This window comes from Phaethon aethereus (assembly GCF_964289735.1).
Source record: "Phaethon aethereus genome assembly, chromosome: 9".
In the NCBI taxonomy this organism is placed as follows: domain Eukaryota; kingdom Metazoa; phylum Chordata; class Aves; order Phaethontiformes; family Phaethontidae; genus Phaethon; species Phaethon aethereus.
The window spans coordinates 15,232,482-15,253,473 of record NC_138585.1 but is presented as its reverse complement, the minus strand read 5'-3'; the positions used below and the strand labels follow the sequence as shown (position 1 = coordinate 15,253,473).

Below are 20,992 nucleotides of genomic sequence, written 5' to 3'. Positions count from 1 at the left end.
CCTCTGTAGGTCAATAGATTTTTCACTCAGAAAATGCAAGTACCACATGTTTTAAACTGAGGGCAAACAGGTTGCCTGGTAGCAGTGAGCTAGCAACAGAGCTCTGCATTCTTCCCATCATGGGAAAGGCACAATGGTGCTAGGATTGGATGCTTCTAGAAGGCTTTGGCTATTTGCAGCTCCTTCCAGCTCCAGAAGGCCAAGTATTGCCAGAAGGGGAAAAAAACCCAACAAACGCCAGACACCAGGTAACAGTATCTGAAACCCCAGGAGCTATAAGAATCCCAGGACCTGTTTATGTTCAGCAGCCTCTATCAGTAGTAAATTCTACTTGTTTTCTTGAAGGGGATGTCCCCAGAGGAGTGCTGGTATCTGAATTAGCTACTTCTTATCTGGAGGAGCCCCCACCTTTGGACTATGTCCATTATGCAGTCCGCTGTGGACTGCATAATGCAATTCAAGAGAGGGACACAGCAATGGGGTGTTTCAACCATGAGTATTTTGCCAATATTCAGCAAGCTGTTCCATTTACAGCCACCATACATGGGCAAGCGTCGCTTTATGTTTCTGCAGCCAGCTTTTCTGCTTCCAGTTAATTTAAAAACAAGCCAGAGCTGGCTAGTCTTAAAATGGGGCAGGGGGACAGTGATGGGTCAGTCCATCCTCTTTTCTTACATCTCTGAGATAGTCCTTCTACAGCCAATTGCAACTGTCCTGAACATGTGTCCTCTGCAGTTTCCTTCAGAGTGTGTCCTCATTGCTGTCAAATGTTGGATTGCTATGGCCTCCCATATTTCCCTCTACTGATATTGCCACTGAATCTGAGAAGAACGTTTCATTCAGAGGTGGCCAGGCTGAGTCCTGCTCTAACACGTGCTGCAGCCTCTTGTAATGGCTCTTTGAATGGTACTGGAAGGTGTTCTTCAGCAGCAGCCATAAGGGTCTGTTCTCGATGACAGCTTCCTGTAAAAGCAAGAGCAAAAGGAAGATTTTGGAGGACCTGGGCAGCAGTTTTCCCTCTTCATACACAGGACACACATGGGGGAAGTAGTGGAGACCCAGATCTCTGACCCTGTCCTGCTCATCTACATCCCTTGAATAGCCTTTTACTGATCACTTCTTATACCAGCTCCACCAGAGCTCTCCACCAGAAAACTGGGACCAGGTCCTCCTGACAGTCTTCAGGATCTGAGCAGAAAATACCAAAGACTGCCCATATTTCTGTAGCCTGGGGCAGGGCCTGATACATCCCACTGACCAGAGGAAAGAAAAGGTGGGTGGTCCTTGCATTCCCTTATATCTGATCATTCAGATGTGGGGCTTTGAGGAAAGAGAGTAAAGGTAAGGGTGAAGTAGCAGCAATGGCTTCTGTTTTACTAGATATTCCCAAGCTGGGCTGAGGACGAGGGAGAAAGAGTGAGACATGACTCTTTCATCTCTCCAATTAGTGCTGACAGATACATTCAATGAAGCATGCTCACCTCGACAAGGAAGGACACAGCAAGTGTGACTGCAAGCATTATCACCATGGAGATGCGCCACATGGTAGGGGTGCAAACGAGCTAGGAAAAAAGCAGGAGAAGCTGTTCAATAACATGTGCACACGCTAGACACTGGTGGGACCTTGTATCATAGAATCATAGAATCATTTAGGTTGGAAAAGACCCTTAAGATCATCAAGTCCAATCGTACATCTAACAATGCCAACTCCACCACTAAACCATGTCCCTAAGCGCCATGTCTACATGTCTTTTAAATACCTCTAGGGATGGTGACGCAACCACTTCCCTGGGCAGCCTGTTCCAATGCCTGACAATCCTTTCACTGAAGAAATTTTTACTAATATCCAATCTAAAACTCCCCTGGCGCAACTTGAGGCCATTTCCTCTCATCCTAGCACTTGCTACTTGGGAAAAAAGACAGACACACAACCGCCTTTCAGGTAGTCGTAGAGAGGGATAAGGTCTCCCCTGAGCCTCCTTTTCTCCAGACTAAACAACCCCAGTTCCCTCAGCTGCCCGTCATAGAACTTGTTCTCTAGACCCTTCACCAGTTAGTGTCATCAAAAGCCAGAATCTGTACAGCTGTACACTGCTGATGAGCCAATATTGCTACTTGTCTTGAGGAATTATTGATAAAGACACCTTTAAACTTATGATGTAGCAGAGAAAACCATATTCCGGAACTGCAGCAGGAAATCTAAATGCTTCCTTTCTTTCTAACATAGGAAATAGTTCAAAGTTTGAGTATTTCAGACTCCAAATCTAGCTCCAGCTTCCCACAGCTGGCAGCACTGGCTTTCTGGCTGTATCTCAGCTTATTTTGGAGATGCAGCTTAGATACAAAATTTAGATCAGCAATTTCTCCAGGGCTAGACCATTGCAGAATTTCTTATTGCCACTCCCTCCTTTTATCTTCCCAGCAAATCCACTGTATTCCCTCCAAACAGCTGGGAGTTTTGCACTTCTCCCCAAAGGCATTTTAGCCCCATACAGTTGCAGTGCTGACAAAGTCCTGTGTCACCACAGTCCATAATAGGACTAAGACTTGCTTTAAAGTGCCACCTCGTGGCAGATTCTTTAATTGGATCTGCCCACTGAGCCACTGCTCTGGAAACAGATGGTGAGGCAGCTTTAGCTAGGCTGCTTGGCATTCAAAGTCCACGTCCATTCCCCTTGTCTATGTTTCTCTTTCCATGTTTCATTATTACCATTTCTAAATCCACTTGCTAACTGTCATGCAAACATACAGGACTGGAGGCAGCATTATGTTCAGTACTTGTTATTCAAAGCCACCACACTTCATCGTTACGATTACAAATGTACTGAAAAAATTGTTGTGTATTGCTTTTGTTGTTTTGTTCCTGTGACTCCTACTACAAGGCTGTGAGAGTGTCACAGTGGAGCAGCTTAATATCTCTCAGTCTCAACATACTAATTGCCAGGTCCACTGACAACCCTGTCGTACAGCTGATGTAGATCTTATCCTCCCCTTGCATTTCCCCTAGGATGGATTTGCACAAGGCAACTCCCAGCTTGCATTCTGCCAGACTAAATAAACCAAGCCCTATTGGTATTTATTAATCAAGGATCAAGATAGATCTTCTATTGCCATAACAGCCCTACTAGTCTTTCTCTACAATTGTTCTAAACCCAAATGCTGATTTAGGAAGCTGTGGGCTGTCTCAAATTTAAACAGGGAGCCTGAAAATATTGAGGTCTGAGAATTGAGAGCTGCTATGAGTGCTGACTGGCAGATCTTCTTTGCAAGAGGATCTGTGTGCAGAGTAGCACAGCTAGAGAAACATAAGTGCACAGTGCTTTAGTTTGAACTTGCAGGGCCTAGCCCCTTTCTTCTCTTGGCTTCACAGCTACCAAGCCACCAACATACCAAGCATGGTAAGCTTAGTGATGTCATCTTCTGTTGCATGGACAATGCACTGAAACAGTCAAATATACATGTGTAGCTGTCCAGGTGTCAAAATGCACAGATCTTAGACTGGAGCTACCATAGGTTCTTCAGTCCCATAGTCCAAAATTCATCCCTTTAAATTTGATTTGTCTTTAGAGGTGTCATGTATCCCTGCAAATCCCTTTTGTTAAAAACAATCCCAGTGCACTTACAATGGGACTGGCAGTAGGAAGAAAACCCACCTTGGAACAATACTCACATCCATCTTAGAGTAGAGATCATCAATATCAGCAAACACCAAGAAGAGGCAAATGCAGAGCTGCCCTATGAGCACCAGCATGAACACATCTGAAGGGACAAGAACAAGCAAATAAAACCACAGGTTTATGAGCAATCTCAGCTGCTTGCCTTTACTACAGAAGATTGTAATCATTTTCTGTGTCAAACAGTCAAAGTCCATGAGATAGGAAGGAACTTCGAGGAAAATGAAAATGAACATAGTAAGAACCCAGCTTTACTCAGTCAAGCAGATATATGTGAGGCTGGGACAAGCCTTGTAGCCACAGATTTAAACTGCCAGATGCGTATTTTGAACATTCGATCTGACTTCTCATGTCTAAGAAGCCTTAGTGCCTTCCAGTGAGTCTCACTCCGAGCTCAATGTCTCCTGTCATTCAGAAAGATGTCCAGCATGTAGTCGTGCTCTTGTTGATGTGATTAGGAACTCTGCCCTCAGTTTCAGTGATATCAAGACTTTGCTTTCCATCAGGATCTAGATGGAGAATCTATTGCCCTCCCAATCTGTAGGCAAATGTTCCAATGATGAGTAAATTCATTTTCTCTTCAGCTGGCATGCACCAAACTTCACACCCCAGCCACTCACTCTGGTTTTGCCTGGTTCTGGGAGATGATCCACTCTTCTGCTATCTGGAAGAATGTCCCTTCCTCACTATTACTATACCACAACAGCAAAGCCATGAAACAGGCAGCATTAATTTAACTCTTCAGCAAAATAAGAACTTGAACAGAGCTTTGCCTGAGAGACAGCTGCAGGATTTGTCCCACAGAGAAAAAGAACAGCTCTCCTATGCCTCACTGCAACTTCCAGAACTGCCAAAATCACATGTGCTCATCTTCCATTCACATGACAGTCTTTCAGAGGCAGAACAGACCTACTAGACCTCACTACAGCCCCTTCAAGTTATTGCCTCCTTTGATGTTTCCTCTTTAAAGAAGTTACTGGTCATAGAGTTAGCAAATGCTAAATGTCTCTGGTTCTGGAAGAGGAAACAGGGCCTCTGTAAATGTGCAGATTTCATTGTACATTTTCTTCTGAGACAGGCCCAAAAGAATGCCCTGAACATGAGTTGTCTCAAATACTACTCAACCAGCATGCTTTGGGGAGACAGGCACAGGGCTCTTCCAGAGTTGTTCCAAAGACTAAAGTAAAGTGAGAACACCTAATTCTGGCTCTTCTTGAGATGTCTCATTCAAGGCTGCCTTAAGTAACATGATGCTTCTGCCAGCCAACACCACCTTCCTGCTAGTCCTTAAAAGTTTTTATCAAACTCTGTTTGTCTGTTTCAGAAATCCAAATGCCAGGGCCAAGTTTTTAGCAGTACAGAAGCACAAAATGTGGGTCCGGCTCAAAGATCTGCTGGTCACAGGATACCATTGGCACTAAAACTTCTGAAAAGGCGGCCTTTAGTCATTTAAAAATCTAATATTTGGCTCCTGCTTTTTTGGCTAGCATCACTTTGGTCAAGTTTTAATTTTTCCCTAGTGAATTGACCTCCTGAGTTAACTTACTCACAGATCCCTCCCTCTCTCCCCATACTTACAGTTTGTGTAGATGGGTTGCCTGAAAGGCTTTCCCTTGGAAAACACTAGTGCTACGATGAGGCAATTGATGGTACTTAGCAGCCACACTGTGGTGTTTTCATAGCTCTTGTAGCCATTGTCCATTTGCTCATGGGCTCCATCTCTCATCCCTCGGAGCCCCAGGCTGGAAATAGAGGAAGAATTCTCCATGTGGTTGTTCATTGAGAGGCAGGCACTGGAAAAGAGTGTCACAATGGTCAGGAAATGATCACTGTCCTGGTTATTTCCCCCAGCTTCCACTACCACTATCGGGAATCCTCCTTCACAGCCATGATTTGCTCGCTACCACAAGGATGTCAATGTCCTCAATCTTACCCACTGAGTTGAGCGTGCTGAACTTGGAAGAGCCTGAGCTCAAACTTACTTGGATACCCTAGTCTTCCCTGCAGTCAAATACGCCTCTTTGTGCTCAACAGAACCATTCTCACTACATGCACTGTGCTGCACAGCAGATTTGCTGGAGAGCTTAGAGACCTGCAGACAACACTAGTTAATGTGTTTGCACCCTGAGGGGAAGCACAGGGTCTGCCTGCAGCTGCTGATCAGAGCTGTAGTTAAGCTGATCAATAGTATCATGCATACCTGTCCCACTAGGTCTGCCCTGTGTCATCCAGAGTCCCAAGAAGGGGACCTACCTGTGTATATCGGTCTTGGAATACCAAGGCTGCTCCTGGACCACCAAAAACCCAAAAATCTGCATGCTGAGGCTGAAGAGGATGTTAAGTACAACAGAGAGCAGCAACGGGGGTGAGATGAGTTGGCTAGGAGGCCTGTAGGGAACCAGCTTTGGGTAGGCACCTGTGAAACTCACTGAAACATGCACACGTGTTTATTAGTGTGTCCAAAATACAAGCAGTGCTGCTGTGTATTACTGACTGTTATCAATGGCCAGCACATTTACAGTCTATAAAGTTCTTCATAATACATATAAAATACTGCATCAAGTACAAAATACAGAGTTGTTTTCCTACAAAATCTTATTGGCCACAGAAGAGCTTAATTAATAGCATCTGACTACGATGAGGCATATATGGAAGATAAAATGTTGGATTTTTATTTTATTTGGCTACTGTCAGGCACAAGGATATAAGGATATAAGGATATGCTCAAGCTCTCCTGTTCTCTTTCTGTCACTTGTCAACTGGCTTGGGATTTTCTGTTGCCCCATGTTCTGTGCATCCTCCTGAACTAAGCACCTAGTGCCAGTTTATTTGAGCTGGTAGAGGACTGCATTAGCTGACCCAACAGGTTTTCCCCTGTTGTTAGGTTTAACAAAGTTATCCAGACTTTGAATAAAAGAAAGCCTTGATGCAGTGTTCCAAATGGACTACTTACAGCAAGGTAGCTTTTGGCACCCAGTATTCTGGCTGACCCTTTTAGGCTTGATTTAATCAGGGTCTTTTCCAGTTATCTGTGTTCCAGCACGGATGGAAGACAGCTATGTGTTTTTGTTACGTGGTTTTCATGCCCCTGCCCTTGCCATTCCTGCTTCTAAACCTCTTTCTGCATTTAGTCTATCTCTAAAACCCCATCTCTCTCTTTCCCCTCCAGCACTGGTTTCCTCTCTTATTCTTGGCTTACAATTTCCTGCTCCGTAGTGTCTGACATCTGTCATTTCCTTATTCTCCATTTTCATCTCTCTTTCCCCTCATGCCTTCTGCCTACACAGCTTCAAATACGAGTTGGACTCCAAACAGTCGATCCCTACACTTTTTCATTTGGGCATGGATCCTTAGGTATGTTCTTAATCTGCCTTCCCAAGTCAACAGGAAAAAGCCTCAATAGACTTTCCACTGCGTTAGGTCTTTTTTTACTCCATCTAGAGATAACATCCCAGTTATCAACAACCTACATGCTCAGCAAATGCACCCCTAAGAATTACCCATCTTATTTCAGAGCTTGTCTCAAACAAGATGCCTCCTCTACTAAATATCCTGTACTCTATGTAGTCTCTCTTTTCTTCCTTTCTGTACATAGAATTATGCATTTCCAAGGAGGTGAAAAATATTCTCTCGTTAACACATAGGATGACTAAGGGGCTTACTTGTCACACCAATTACAGTGGTAATAGCCAGATCTTGGAACAAAAATTGGTAATTCCCAAAGGAGTTTAGTTGCTGAAAAAAGGAACACAAAGAAAAAAAATCACAGATCAGACATTTGCCATGAGCTTGTTTATATGGTCTCCAGAGCTAATTATCTTCACGGAGCTAATGGTCTGCTGTTCGTTCTGAAACACTACTCAGCAGATAAGGGGACCACACAATCCACCACCCTGCCAATAGATTTGTCACCATTGGGCCTGCAGTGAATACTCTCATTTTGTGCATTGTTCAGACCAACGATACTTCCAGTTCACTCAATGCAATAAAAACGGCTATTGGATGAGATGTGCTTTCTCAATACTAGGTGACTTCTGAATGCAAAGCCCTCCTCTCTATTTGGGAAGAAGCCACGCAAAAGTGGTTTAAGGCACTCCAGGGGATTTTTGTTACTGTCAAGTTAATTCATGCTTTAAATGCTGAATAAATTGCAATAGCATATGCTTACGCCACATTCTCCCTTTTCAGAGACATATGCCCTCATCCAAAATACTGTTCAGTATCTCAGCCTTCTTCTTGCCCAGCTTGGATCTTAAGCCCACTGGAAGAAGTTAATGGGAAGAACCTTTTCAGTTTTCAGCTGAGGGTACAGGGAGGACCATATGATCATGCCACAGAAGTTTGCAGCTCAGATAAAGTTAAAGCTCCATACCCTAGTTTTATTGGGGCTTTTATGACATATTTCTTCTACAAGGGAGTAGTAGCTCATCCAGTTCTAGCCAACATGTTCCCAAGACATACCCAGTACAGCAGGAGAACACCAAGGTACTGAATGGTGCTGTACAGTGCCATGTACTTGAACATGCAGAAGGAAGTGACGAGGGCAGCACGGCCTTCTCTGTGTGAAGACATAAATAAAGGACAGCAGTCAGGTGATAGGTCTGCTCCTGTTGCGAGTAAACACTGTTGAAAAACAAGGCATGTGTCACAAGTAGAGAAGTCTCTACCAGTGTCTTGCTGGGAGGTGAAATAAATAAAATCTGGCCTGAAAGAAAGTAAAATCTTCACTTGCAGAAATCTTGCTGCAAGCAAAAGGGCTTGATTCCAGTCATTCACATTCCCAAGACTACAGCTTACCCCAGAGAGTTTTCCTGCTGACATTAATACTGCAGGTAACAACTCCATATGAGGAAAAACATACAAAGCCAAGCAGCTGCTCAGTGAGTTCAAACTAACAATTCCTCTCATCCTGCAGTGAACATACAGTATCCAACAAGGGTAACACACTCTCCCTGGTTATTCGTCTGTCCCAGTAACCAAAATCAGGACCCTGGCATAACAGCTGCTAACGTTTTGCTTGCATAGGGTACCAGAGGCAGGGCCTAACAGTAGTGTACAGGTAAATTTGTGTCCATTTGATTCAGCTTTATGGAGCGTTATTCATTTTTCTATTTCTGTTGCATTTAAAATACTGCTAATGACACAAAGCTCAGCTATAGATGCCTTCCTCCTGTAGTTTTGAGGGAATTAATACATCTTAAAGGAATTGCAGATGGGAACTAGGCCGATGGCCATTTCAAGGTCAAAGACATTCATTTTTCTCTAGATATGTACATTCTGGCCTGGTGGGAACACCCAACACTAATATTTGAGAGGAGTGGGAACTGTCTCCTTTATGTAATAGGAAACAAAAATCTGTGCTTACCTGATTAATTCCGGCACACACTCTATGCTGGGGGTTTGGGATGTGAAAGCTGAAGCCACAGACGCCTCCTGTTCCGACAGTGAAATCCCTGCATGCGCCACTTTCAAAGCCTGAAAGTCACATTCTTCTTCAGCACTCACAAACCAGGAAGACACAGCTACTGACATGTCAGCCAAGAAGTGAGCCCTTATTACAGGATGTGTTCTGTGAACAGCAGTCCCTCTTCACTCCCTGGGTGTGCTCCACCCAAAAGGTTCCTCCAGTAGGATGCGGTTGAGGCATCGGGTCCAGAAGAAGAATGGGGATGACAGCATGGGAAAGTTCAGTTTTCCACAGATCCCAAAGCCATCCACTACCAGCTGCAGAAGACAGGTTTGGCTCTGCCACCTTTGTCAGCACCTATTTGCAGTCACACCTTATGTAGACAGTCTAGGTTCTCTGCTTGCTTCCCCCAGGAGAATCCTTGGGACTTTGTGTTAGGGCAAGTGAGTGCTTCACTGCCTAGATGGCATTGCTCACTGCCACAAGTATGTGTGAAGTCATGGAGTGAGCTGAACCTGCCCAAAAGGGAGTTATGGGTCCCTCCTGAACATGGACCCTTCCTTTTGGAAAAAAAAAAAAAAAACAAAACCAAAACACTTTCTTGCACTTCTAAAATGTGCATTTACAAAAACCTTGTAGGGCTACAGCTGTTCTCCATGGAAACTCCTCCTCATCCTAGTAGTCTTTACCCCCAGACACTGAAGATGTTGACAGAAACCCCAGTGGATTTGGAGAATCCTCTGGTGGTTTTTGCTAAAGAAATGAATCAGTCCTTGAGACCACAAACTGCAACGATCTCTGCCTAGGACAGCTCTTGCATGGTAAGGACCACACTGTGGGATCAGGCCTGAATTAGTACTGGTGCCAGTACAGCTGTGAATAAGCAGAGCACTCCCAGCTCCAGCATGTGCTCAGTTCAGGATATTCTACTGGCATTGCATTAATTTTTCAATTTTTAAATAAATATATGGTAAAGAATTGTCACTTACCCCGCAGTCATTGGCTCCATCTCCACACATGCCCACAAAGTAACTAAAAAATAAAGTGACCTACAGTTCAGTTCTGGGGAAAGTGAGACCTACAAACAGGAGGGAATCAGAATCTCCTCCATGCAAGTCATTTATGCAAGTCAGGCAAGATTTTTGTTAAAAGCTCTTCTGGAAAGCTGAAAGACTGAAATACAAGCCCAGGACTCTGGACTGTGCATGGGCCTTGGGCTTGCACCTCAGATGTGCCTATAGTAAAGAGTTTCTGCTGTGATGGATTGAAGAATACATTAGCATGAAGTTTTATGTTCACTACAATACTCAGTCTCCCACCCTCGCTGGGTTTAAGGTCAATCATAACAGAAGAAAGGGCTAATGGTGACAGCCCTGCTCAGAAAGGAAGGATTGCAGGCACTGGTACCTCATGTTCACTGGGAATAGACATGAATGGGGACTCTGCTTTGGGGTCCAGTCCTGCCAGAATCTTCTGGGGCAAGCAGAGAGTGACAGAGGCAGCTGGAGTACAGAGAGAAGGAGAACATGGGCTCAACAGCATATCTGGAGACAGAACATATCTCAGACACCCTGAGGCTGAAATAACCTTGTGAAATGATGAGCCGTAAAAGTAAATCTTTATATCTGCAGCATCCAAGTAAAATCAACCTAGTACTTCAGGAGCTGACTCGTGTCTTTTACGGCTGAGGCCTGGATTTCAGTGCAGGGGAAGTTCTCACTGGGAGGCATTGATGGTGGTCCGGGGAGGCCAGACAGTGGTTAGGGTGCTCACAACTGCTCACAGCAGGCTGCTAATCTGAAACAGCCTAAATCTTAACCTGCTCTAGGGCAAGGCCAGGGGCTAGCTAGTTGAGATGAGGGTGGGGGTCTTCAAAAGACTTGGGAAACAGCTGAATAACAGACAACAAAACACCTGGGACTCAGGAATACATATACATCTCTGTTGCTATGAGCAGCACAGGGCATACCAATCCAGACTGCACTGCCATATTTTCCAACCCATCACACTGAGTCAGCAATAGTGCAGTAAAAAGATTGCTAGCATCAGAGAAGCTGCACTGCTGGGAGATATTCATAAAAATCTTGTGTAGACAAGTGCCCCTCCTTCAGGCCCAGAAAGAGAAGAATGAAGGATGATGTGAACAAACGAAATCCAGAATCATGGGAGTCTTTGATGGGTTGCCAAACCAACACAGACTTCAGTGTCTCTTCTTTAACAGGCTGTTGGAATTTAATTGCCAAGCCGTATGTCTGTGGAAGTTTCAGTTTTGTTCACTTCCAGGAAATGCTATCTTAGACAAAAGCTAGCTCTTACTAGACTCTTTTTGAGCCTAGAAATTCATCAAAGATTTCCTAACTCTTAGTGCTCATTATGAACTTACTCCAGCTTTTGAAACTCTTCTACAAGGCTGGATTTCTGACCAGGAGACATTCTAGCAAAAACTGTTCCATTCAGCAGGAGCTGTAAGGAGAAAAAAGGAAGTGATTTTTTAAACACTTGAGGTAAAAGTCATAGTGATTTCAATGATAATCTGGAATAGAAACCACCAAAAATTCACATTTTCAAACAACTGATGCTAGACTCCAAAGCAAGAAAGGCTGATGATCAAAGATAAAAGGTATCCTAATTAATATTTTGAAAAAATAACAATCATAAAAAGGACAAGAGGCCTGGAGTGCCATTTGAGTTACCAGATGAACACAGATTACCAGGCAAGGATTTACTAGAAGAGAATTCATAAGACTATTCTTTCCATAAGACAAGTCATGCTGAATTGCCTGATGTGTAACACCATGTTTTCTCCTGTTCTCCAAAACATGACAGAATCTGTGCACGGGCCACGCATATGGGCACAAATGTTTTAAGTCATGTGCTCACACCATGAGGCAGGTCTGCTCCTCTCATGTTGCAGAAAAAGTCCAGATCCTTCCCTATGCATTAATATCAGAGATGCATCCAGCCCGTAAGTATTTCAGGGTTAGAATTGTTCCCAAAAGATGTCCTAGTAGAGATCTCTTCAGCTAATTATATCAGGACAATCTGAATCTACTGAATGGCAAACCTACTCCAGTTAAATAACCCACATCTTACCTTTGGAAGTAAGTGCCTGAAATGCTGTGCTACAATTTGGTAAGATTTTCCACTCATGGCAAAATGATACTGGCCTGATCCCAATGCCAGCCTGATTCTTCGTTCACTCTGACTGTCATCCTCCTATAAAACAAGACAGAATGGGTGCTGCTCCCAGGCCCTCAAAAGCTACTATGTGCATTTACACAAGCACTACTACAGACAAGGAAAAGGACGTACCATGGGGAGGGCACTGGTGAAGACCCGGGTTCAAGGCCCATTGCCTTTGTCTGGATTTGTAAAGGGATTTAGCCATATAATGCCATTAATTTCAGTGTGAACTGGGTGCTTCACATGTCTTAAAAGCTGGCCCTCAGCATTGCCGCATTTGATAGAATTTATGCAACAGACCCAGTCTGGTGGGCTGCACTGTGAGAGGGGCTAGAGAGAGCATATGGGCACCATAACTAGGCATGTGTTTTTGCAGTGAAGATGCTGCTCAGGCTGAGCTTTGGTATAAAGGAGCCCCTCGACAGCCCCTGCAGAGATTCCCTACCTTCTGCCTGACTCTAGTACTTCTCAGAGAAGGATCAGCACCTCCAGACCTACTCTTGAGAGAGAAACTGGTCTTTGTCTCAGTTTCTTTGTGGAGTTGCTTGATGAAATATAATTTTGTAACATAGCTAGCCTATGCTTCACTGCGCATATGCAATTTCTCAACAGTTAATCTGTGTTTTAATTCTGCAGGTATGGCGAAGTGCTCTCTACCTGCTTGAACAGGGCTGGTTCATTCAGTGCAGTTCCACAAATTTTAAGTCCACATCTATACTATCAAATTTACTCTGCAAGGAAAGGAAATGTGCTTTAAACTGGCATCAGCAAGCATGAGGGCTAGAGACAAATCTTTCCTGGGTTTCTGCAAAGCTGTTCTCAATCCTAGCTAAGCAGTTAGCAAAAACATGTTCACAAGATAATATGCTAGGAAGGAAGCTCTAAGGGAATACATTTTTAGAAAGATTCCTTCTTTTCAAACACTTTTCTAGCAGATAACATCCTGACATGCAAATGATGGTGAATGACTGGTCTCTGTTATGCTAGCGTAATCCCACTGCGTTATTATTGTAAGCATTCCAGCATAGTTTGTTTTCCTGCTGCACAACACCTGCTTCTTATATGCTCACCAGGCTTCCGTAATCTTCAGTTTTGTTTTCTTCTAATGGTTTCCAGGTTACAGATGCTGAAAAAGATCCAGGTATTTTGTTTGCTTCCACAAGAATCACTCTGTTCATTGGAGAAATCATCCCAGCATTTTTGGCAACGGTTACAGCTGTCTGAATGTTGTCACCTGGAAAAATCAAGGGGAGTGCTATCTAAAAATTCCGCAGTAAGGATTTGTTTATGGAGAGAACATTAGCCTTTTCCTGAATTCTGAGTTTTCACATACATCTGCAAGAATCAATAAAATTTCAGTGTCTGTGCCTAAAGAAAGTTTTTGATAAAGACCAAAACTTTGCAGATGAGGTCTGTCTCAATAATTAAATATATTTTCATCTGGAAATGAAATATTTTCATCTTCAGCTTGAAGAAATCCAGATGGGGAACATGCTCCTAGATTATGTGTTTTGTACAAAAACCCGTAAGGGATTCACTGCTAAGTTGCTGCTAGTATCACTGATTCTCATCAGTTGGCCTTAGATAGCTTTGGTGTGCTGAAAGGGGTGAAGCCCAGGAAGACAAGATTTGTGTCACATCTGGAAAAATGTCTTTGGACCATGGCAAAACTGGGGGTTATCCCATTCAAATCCAAACCAGCCCTTCAAGAAAAACATGGGATAAATAGGGACTGGTAGGCGTAAGTTACCAGATGTCATAGTGTCAGTGATTTGTCCTGGCATTCATGCTCCACCTCTGCTCATTTATGACAACAGGATTTCACAAGACCTTATAAAGAGGGGATTTTGCATGACATGTCTTTGTGCATGTCATCTGATAACCTTACCAAGGAGAACAAATGGACTCACTGGAAAGTATCAGAGGAACAGGAAGGCTCTGATCTGTGGTGAAAGTGGGACAGATTAAGAGTTAGGTATCTCACACAGCTTGGTAAAGCTGTCAGGGGCATAAGACTGCATGGTTCAGCTCACAACATTATTACAACATAGATGCTTCTTGGACAATAATTGTATGAAAGACACAAATGTCTGTGCCTTCCTACCAGTGGCGGTGACAAAGCAGCAGACTGTTCTCTCAAACATCGTTGAACTCCCTGTCTGGGCCAGTGGCAACATAAATAATCCACCCTTACCTGTGACCATAACACTCCTGATGCGTGCAGCACTGAGCTCTTCCAGGACAGGCTTTGTCTCTCTCTTTAATCGATTCTCCATGATCAGCAGACCCAGGAATGTCAGATCAGATTCCACCTCCTCCCTAATAGTGAAGGACAGACAGATTTAATTCTTCTTTTTGCACTGAATCTGCAGATAGCCAGTTATAACTGTTAACCATCCCACCTAACTCAAAAGAATTAAAATAACTTGTTAGTTTTCAGCAGTCACAGGCATTCTGTCTTTTGTGGTGCTATTTCAGCACCAGCAGGGCTTGCTTCCCACCAGCAGCAAGTGGTGCTGGTTGTGTCTGGAGGATCTTCACTTGGTTTTTCATCCTTCTATTCTCTTCTTGCCTTGTTCTGAAGAATGAGTTCAGTACATAGCCAGCTTCCACCTCATGTTTGCTTAATTATCAAATCAAAAAAGAGCCCATTTCGACCTACCTGCTCCACATACCAACATGAAGCCTGAGGGATAAGTTGGACTGTTTTCCATTCATGCATCATCCTTAGCCAACATGAAAAAGTACCCTGAATTTCCTGCAGGATTCCCAAACTGTAGTGGTCTGATTTGGAAAGTTCATGCACACTAGTCCTTCTCATTTGAGGACTGTACAACAAAGAAACATACCTTAGTAAACGTATCTGCTACCCTTGACAGTAGGACCTGAGCAAACAGCATGTGGGAACTACAATTCTGTTCTCTCCTGCTCTTTTCTTTACACCTGTGCTATTGCTTCTTTTACAGTTGAACACATGCAGTTGAGAACAGAATTTGGTAAACAAACCCATCCCCAAGCCATAAACTAGAGGTCGCTCAGGGAGACAGGTTGACTCTGAAGAGTCTGAAAAAAAGAAAAGCTTTCAAACACTTATTTTAGCTGCTCTAGTAAGGAGGAGGTGATGCCAAAAACTTGCATGGCAGTCAGAGTAGCTGAGTTAGGTGGTGCCTGAATAGTCACTGCTTTTACAGTGGATCTTGTGTTTGACCTCCAGTTTTCTTTTTTCTCCTGGCAGTATATACATCACAAATGCTATAACGGCACACAGAACTGCAAAAACTGGGCCATATCATACACATTTGCTCATTGAGTTGGATAGGTCTGTTATGACACCTTGTCAAAAGAATTAAACAAGCCACTTGCACTTTGCCTCAGTGTCATTTGCCCTTTCAGCAAAGCAAAAAGCCCTGTGAAAGAGCAAGTGAGCCCCATCTGGATTGGGACCTGCAGCTAGTAAACAAAGAGGACAGCAGATGCTAAGTAACTGCAAATGTTTCAGAAGTGATGTTTCTGGAGTATCATAGGCAAAAGCTAGAGGGATTTGGGTAAAAGCATACGGATTCATGTGTAGGTGAGGCTTGTGGAAAACTCACACCATGAGCATAGCAGAAGAGTTTGCTGTCTTCACTAGAAACTAAAGAGAGCTAAAGCTAGAAATCTGAAGGATTTAGCAAGGCAGCAGTAGAAGATAGCCTGCTGACTTCGACTGGGTTAGAGAACACGCGGTGTAATGGGGATCATCTGCTGCCTTTGCTTAATCAAGGAGCCAGGATAACAAAAAAAAAAAAAAAAAAAAAAAGGACTTCTTTTCAGCTGAAAGCCTGGATAAATCTGCAAGGAGATTGGTAGAAACAACGGACTGAGGGAGGGGTGGACTAGACTTCAGAATGTACTAGAGTTATACTTCTTGTGTCGATCCAAAGTTAAGAAATGTGTAAGAATTCTGGGCATGTGCTATAAACATGAGGTAGTGAAGCATCCCCTACCCATTCTCAGACAGACCTATAACCAGATTTAAATCAGATTCCCCCTGGCATGAATATAACAAAACTCTGCACTACAGCCCTGCTCTTGGCAAGGGTGTTGTGGTAATGGTACTAAGTCTATGGCTTACCTTGTTAGATCAGCAAATTGCTTCCCTGCCTGTAGAGATTTACATGCCAGTCCGATGACCCTAAAGCCCTGCGCTGTGTAGAGCAGAAGCTTGCTTTCAAAGTCTGATGGGACTGTGCAAAAGAGACAGAGACAGTTCATCAGGGCATTTGACTGCTTTCTAATAAAAGGAAGCCTTGGAGCAGGAAAGGTTCCTGCCCAGAGGGCAGATACACCTGAAGTCTACAAATAGGCCAATGACATCAAGGAAAGCTGCTGAACTCAACTTTGCTCAATATCATTGTCTCTCCTCTGCCACTTTGCACTTACAATCCTAAACTATTCTGCAAAAACTTACCTTCTTTCAGTGTGTCATAAAGGAGCTGTGCTCTTCTGGCTGCCCTCCCAAGGCTTGGAGAAAAAAAATAACACTTTTTTTGGTGTATACTGGACCAGTAGAGAACTTTTCCAAATATCTATTCTGGCAGAGACTGTACACCTTCTACAAGAGTTGGTACTTGCTTTTATCTCTTAGCAGTCCTCCTTTGCTGAGAAGGGCTGTATGAGAGCTTAGCTTTAGACTTGGAGAACAACCGAGAGACTCTTAACTTTTCAGGCTAAGTATAAAGTCTTAGACCCAGAAATCTCATTTGGACCTTCCAGTTCATTGCACCATCAAAAGTCACTTTTACGTATGGGTTTCTAGGAAGCATTTATAAATGTTAGTTACCTGTTTCTGCTCTACATAACATGGCTACCATTTCTGGAGCCCCTTTTGTGAAGACCTGTTGTTCCCCACCAATTTCCTGAGCAATGACAGACATTCTCTGCAACGCTGAAGAAAATGGAAACTGATGTAAAACCGTAACACCTTCCACTGGGGCCTAGGAGAAAAGCAGGTGGATTAGATACTGCAGCAAGGATTTTAAACTCAGGCCAAAGGATTTTAGGTCTGTCCTCTTGGCCATGGTAAGAAGCTAACCATGTATAATGGGCTGATTTTTCACAGTGGGACAGAAAGGACTGGTATATAAAGAGGAGGTGAAATTTGTACAGAAATATTCAGATAAAGCAGTAGGAAAAGTTGACTGACAGTTTTAGCAGACTATTAGATGTAATTTACTGAAAGGAACTCGTAGTCCTGTTTCTTTAGCAAGACTCTGCTAGGTCTTACACTGGTCTTGCAAAGGGAAAATGAATGTCTGAAAGCACTTCCACCCTGCCACCTTGGTGTATGTCACCAGTAACAGTCTGACATCAGCTACCAGACTCCACTGCAGTCCCAAGTGTTTTTAGAGATCTTCACCACTCAGCTGAGTTTGGATTGAGTGTCAAGCCACCAGGACAGGCAAATTCCTGAGACAGACAATCTGTCATCCAGCATCCCCCCAGCTTCTGATGTGAGCAGCAAGCTCCCCCAGGCATCTCTTTTTAACTGGAGAGAGCAAGGCAATCTCTCTGCAGGCAGTACAAGAAAGACGAAGTGTGGAAGAGCTGTCTTGGACTAGGACAACCAAGCACTGCTCTACTGAAAGATACTCTTAACACTGACAGTTTAACTTGATCATGAACGTGAATCTTGCAGATAGCTTACACTGCTGGCTTTAGGCCCAGGTCTAACAACTGTGGCGTGTGTGAATCCTTGACCTTCAATCTGGTGTCCACTGGAATCATCTAGCACCTGTGTATTGAAAGACAAAAATCTTTCAGATCACAGTACCAGTAGAGCTGAAAGGAACCTCAAGGAATCATTTTGAGCTTTTCCTTCCCTCAAAACAAGGTATCATCTTCATTCCTGAGGGAGGTCTGTCTGATGTCACACTAAAAAGCTTCAGTAATGGAAAATCCAGTGCCTCCTTTGGCAGAGCTTCACCAACTTTACTAAGATACTGCTGTACTCTTGCACAGCAAATAGATTATGTCCTCTCACTGACAATAAACCCTTTATTCATTACAACCCACTTAAATATGCAAAAAATCTTTAGATATAACATAGACCCAATGGGAAAGTAATAAATAAGAGTTTGTATTAATGTAGAAAGCGCCATCCTCTGCTGTTGAAGTATTCCACAGATCAGATGGATTTTTTAAATATTGCAACATGACTGTGAGGAATAAAAATATGTTATGGTGTCACATGATTATTCTTGTTTCACAGGAATTATTTAACAGAATTATTCTTATTTAGTTTATAACTTTGATGGGTGTCTGCCTAAGGCTGAGATGGCAAGGTGATGCCCCTGGCAAAAAACACTCTTTAACTCCTGTCATTACTGAATAGTTTATTCCTTGAAAGTTGGCTGTTTTACATATTATGCAGATACAAAACAGACAGGTGTTAAGTACAGAGGTTGTCACCCACATAACTAGCTAATCGTTGCCCTGAATCTCTTATCTTGCATCAGCAACATCTTGTGGCTATACCTTCCACCAGGTAATTATGGGCTATTTTCCTCTTATCCATCTCAGATTTTCAGCCTTTTAGTGTTCATAAATGCTCATTCCCGCCACAACTGATCAGAGAGTAAACGGCAACACTTGATGGCTGTTTGTAGGTAATGGGACAGAGACAGAAAGCAGAGTACTTTCATAAGGGCATGGGATTTCAGACCTGAAGATGGTAGAAAAATCTGCACATTGACAGAGCTCTAACAAAGGTGAAAAAAATAGCCTGAGCATGTGTATCTTTTCTGGGCTTTAGCTGTTTTATTTCTGTGTGGGAAGTGCTATTTGCATGGGAGGGCTTGGGACATTTCTCCTTTGTGAGGACACCAAAACTCCCCACCACTATTTGCATAACAACAAAGCACAGATTTACCCAGTTAGTGGCCTCAAACATTTTCACATCCAGTGGGTCTCCTTGGATCTTGCCCTCCCAAACAATTAGTGAATGACAAACCGCCATTGCTCTGAACGCCGGGCCCCAAGGCAGGCTGTGGTCTGCAGGGAAGCTGTGAATGTCCTGGAAACTAACGCAAAAGAGAACATAAAAATTACCATCAGAGAACACCAAATAACATATGACAAACAAAAAATCCTAAATCAGGGGACTGTTAAAAGTCCCATCCTGTGGTCAGACTATAAGCGTGTTTCTGGGGACTTGTTCTCCCCCATGAGCTATTTCTCACACACCTGTTAAAGGCTGGGATATATATGCTCAGAATAGGTGTATTCTGCATAGTTAAGGAGTCCATTGGGATGGACAGCGGTTTTATAAAATATCTTCCTTGACCCTTGTGCAAGAACCCTTGAGCTGTGAGGCTGATATAAGTTTGAGCATCTTTGTGCATGTACATTTCTGGAAATGTAAATGGGCAAACACATGGGCACTGAAGGAACTGAGCAGCAATCCTGTGGGCAACAGTGACTTCCTGTCACAAAGGGTTGGGGCACTGCTGCAGCTTTGAGATCTAACCTAGCATGCCTACTGCAGACTACCCCGCCTGGGCATGCTGTGCCAAATGCTGATGACAGTGCCTGCTTCTTTTCACATGGAGCAGGACCCTTGAGGTGAGGCAAACAACTCATTTTCCAGAAGCTATAGAAGTAATATTGGAAATCTAAACATGGGGAACTTCAAACTGCTCTTTGACATGAATCGTCTTTCAGATTTGTTCATACGTCTAGAAGAATCCAGTCATTATCCCATCAAATTTAAATGCCATTGGTGTGTCAAGGAGCCTTACCAGTTTCTTTCACATGGCAGCAAGCCCCAGAGATCCAGGCCATCTTCTGTTAAGGTGCCAGTCTAAGTTAAAATGTACATTTAAATTAACTTCCCACATAAAAGCCTCAAGAGGAATAAAAAGCAAGACTTATTTTAAGAAGTTACTGTCCAGAAAATGCCAGCACAGTGCAGAGCAAAAGAGCTACCAGCCAATTCCTAGATTCCAAGAAAAACAACAATTCACAACAGTGTTCAGACAACACAAATTTAAGTATGCAAGATTGGTCAGTGTGTTTCTAAAATACAGTGCAAATGCTTAATCAAAACCCATACTCTCCCACCCCTAGAGTGGCTCCCATTAGTAGTAAGAGAGTAACCACCACAACGCAGTTACTTTGTCAAAGCAGATGAGGTTCAGCTGTCCACACATGTTGATCCTCTGTGGGCTGATGCAGAAGATGCCCTTTTTCTTCAGCCTCCGCTGGGTATAAATGATCCCTGTTGTCAAGGCAGCTGGCAGAGCTGGGGGGACAGCAATAGTGATAACATCCAAAGCCTTCTTCACCACTTCTCCTGCCTCCTCCTGACAAAAAACCAAAGGCAGTTAATCAGCAAGAGGGTGGCAAGGAGTGCTGCTTGGATTGTCTGAGTGTAGTCCTCTTCATCCCTCCTCCCCTCCACTACAGGTGCTTCAGGCTGTGCTGTTTTCTGCCTGTGGTCCGTCACGTATTCATCTCACTAAGAAATTAATTGCTTTGATTTAACCAAAGGCTTTAAGGCTACACCACCACTAAAGAGCAGCCTCCAGGCCTGCCTTCATTCTTGATGCCAATAAACCTGCCAGGTAGAGCTCACAGTCTCCTCCAAAGCACATGAGTTCAAACATGCCAGCTAGGTTATTGCACCCTCAGTCAAGCCCAGTTTCCCATGATACAGCACACAAGAATCTGCCATTTATATGGGCATTCA

General features: G+C 43.5%; 1 protein-coding gene across 1 annotated transcript in view; it reads right to left on the bottom strand.

Annotated features, from left to right (window-relative positions):
- Nucleotides 1–741: 741 nt before the first annotated feature.
- Nucleotides 742–20,992, bottom strand: part of LOC309408067 (putative cation-transporting ATPase 13A4) — a gene marked incomplete at its 3' end in the record, with an annotated part of 41,485 nt that continues 21,234 nt past the window's right edge. Inside the window, exons 12-30 of the mRNA XM_082003782.1 lie at nucleotides 20,418–20,606; nucleotides 20,043–20,104; nucleotides 19,175–19,325; nucleotides 17,951–18,037; nucleotides 17,087–17,240; nucleotides 16,379–16,490; nucleotides 14,459–14,583; nucleotides 13,335–13,498; nucleotides 12,175–12,297; nucleotides 11,465–11,544; nucleotides 10,071–10,113; nucleotides 9,040–9,149; nucleotides 8,136–8,232; nucleotides 7,337–7,409; nucleotides 5,928–6,102; nucleotides 5,253–5,467; nucleotides 3,671–3,759; nucleotides 1,482–1,562; nucleotides 742–963 (exon numbers count right to left, since the gene is read on the bottom strand). Coding sequence (XP_081859908.1) covers nucleotides 742–963; nucleotides 1,482–1,562; nucleotides 3,671–3,759; nucleotides 5,253–5,467; nucleotides 5,928–6,102; nucleotides 7,337–7,409; nucleotides 8,136–8,232; nucleotides 9,040–9,149; nucleotides 10,071–10,113; nucleotides 11,465–11,544; nucleotides 12,175–12,297; nucleotides 13,335–13,498; nucleotides 14,459–14,583; nucleotides 16,379–16,490; nucleotides 17,087–17,240; nucleotides 17,951–18,037; nucleotides 19,175–19,325; nucleotides 20,043–20,104; nucleotides 20,418–20,606 — 2,352 coding nt within the window. The remainder of the gene's footprint in view (nucleotides 964–1,481; nucleotides 1,563–3,670; nucleotides 3,760–5,252; nucleotides 5,468–5,927; nucleotides 6,103–7,336; nucleotides 7,410–8,135; nucleotides 8,233–9,039; nucleotides 9,150–10,070; nucleotides 10,114–11,464; nucleotides 11,545–12,174; nucleotides 12,298–13,334; nucleotides 13,499–14,458; nucleotides 14,584–16,378; nucleotides 16,491–17,086; nucleotides 17,241–17,950; nucleotides 18,038–19,174; nucleotides 19,326–20,042; nucleotides 20,105–20,417; nucleotides 20,607–20,992) is intronic.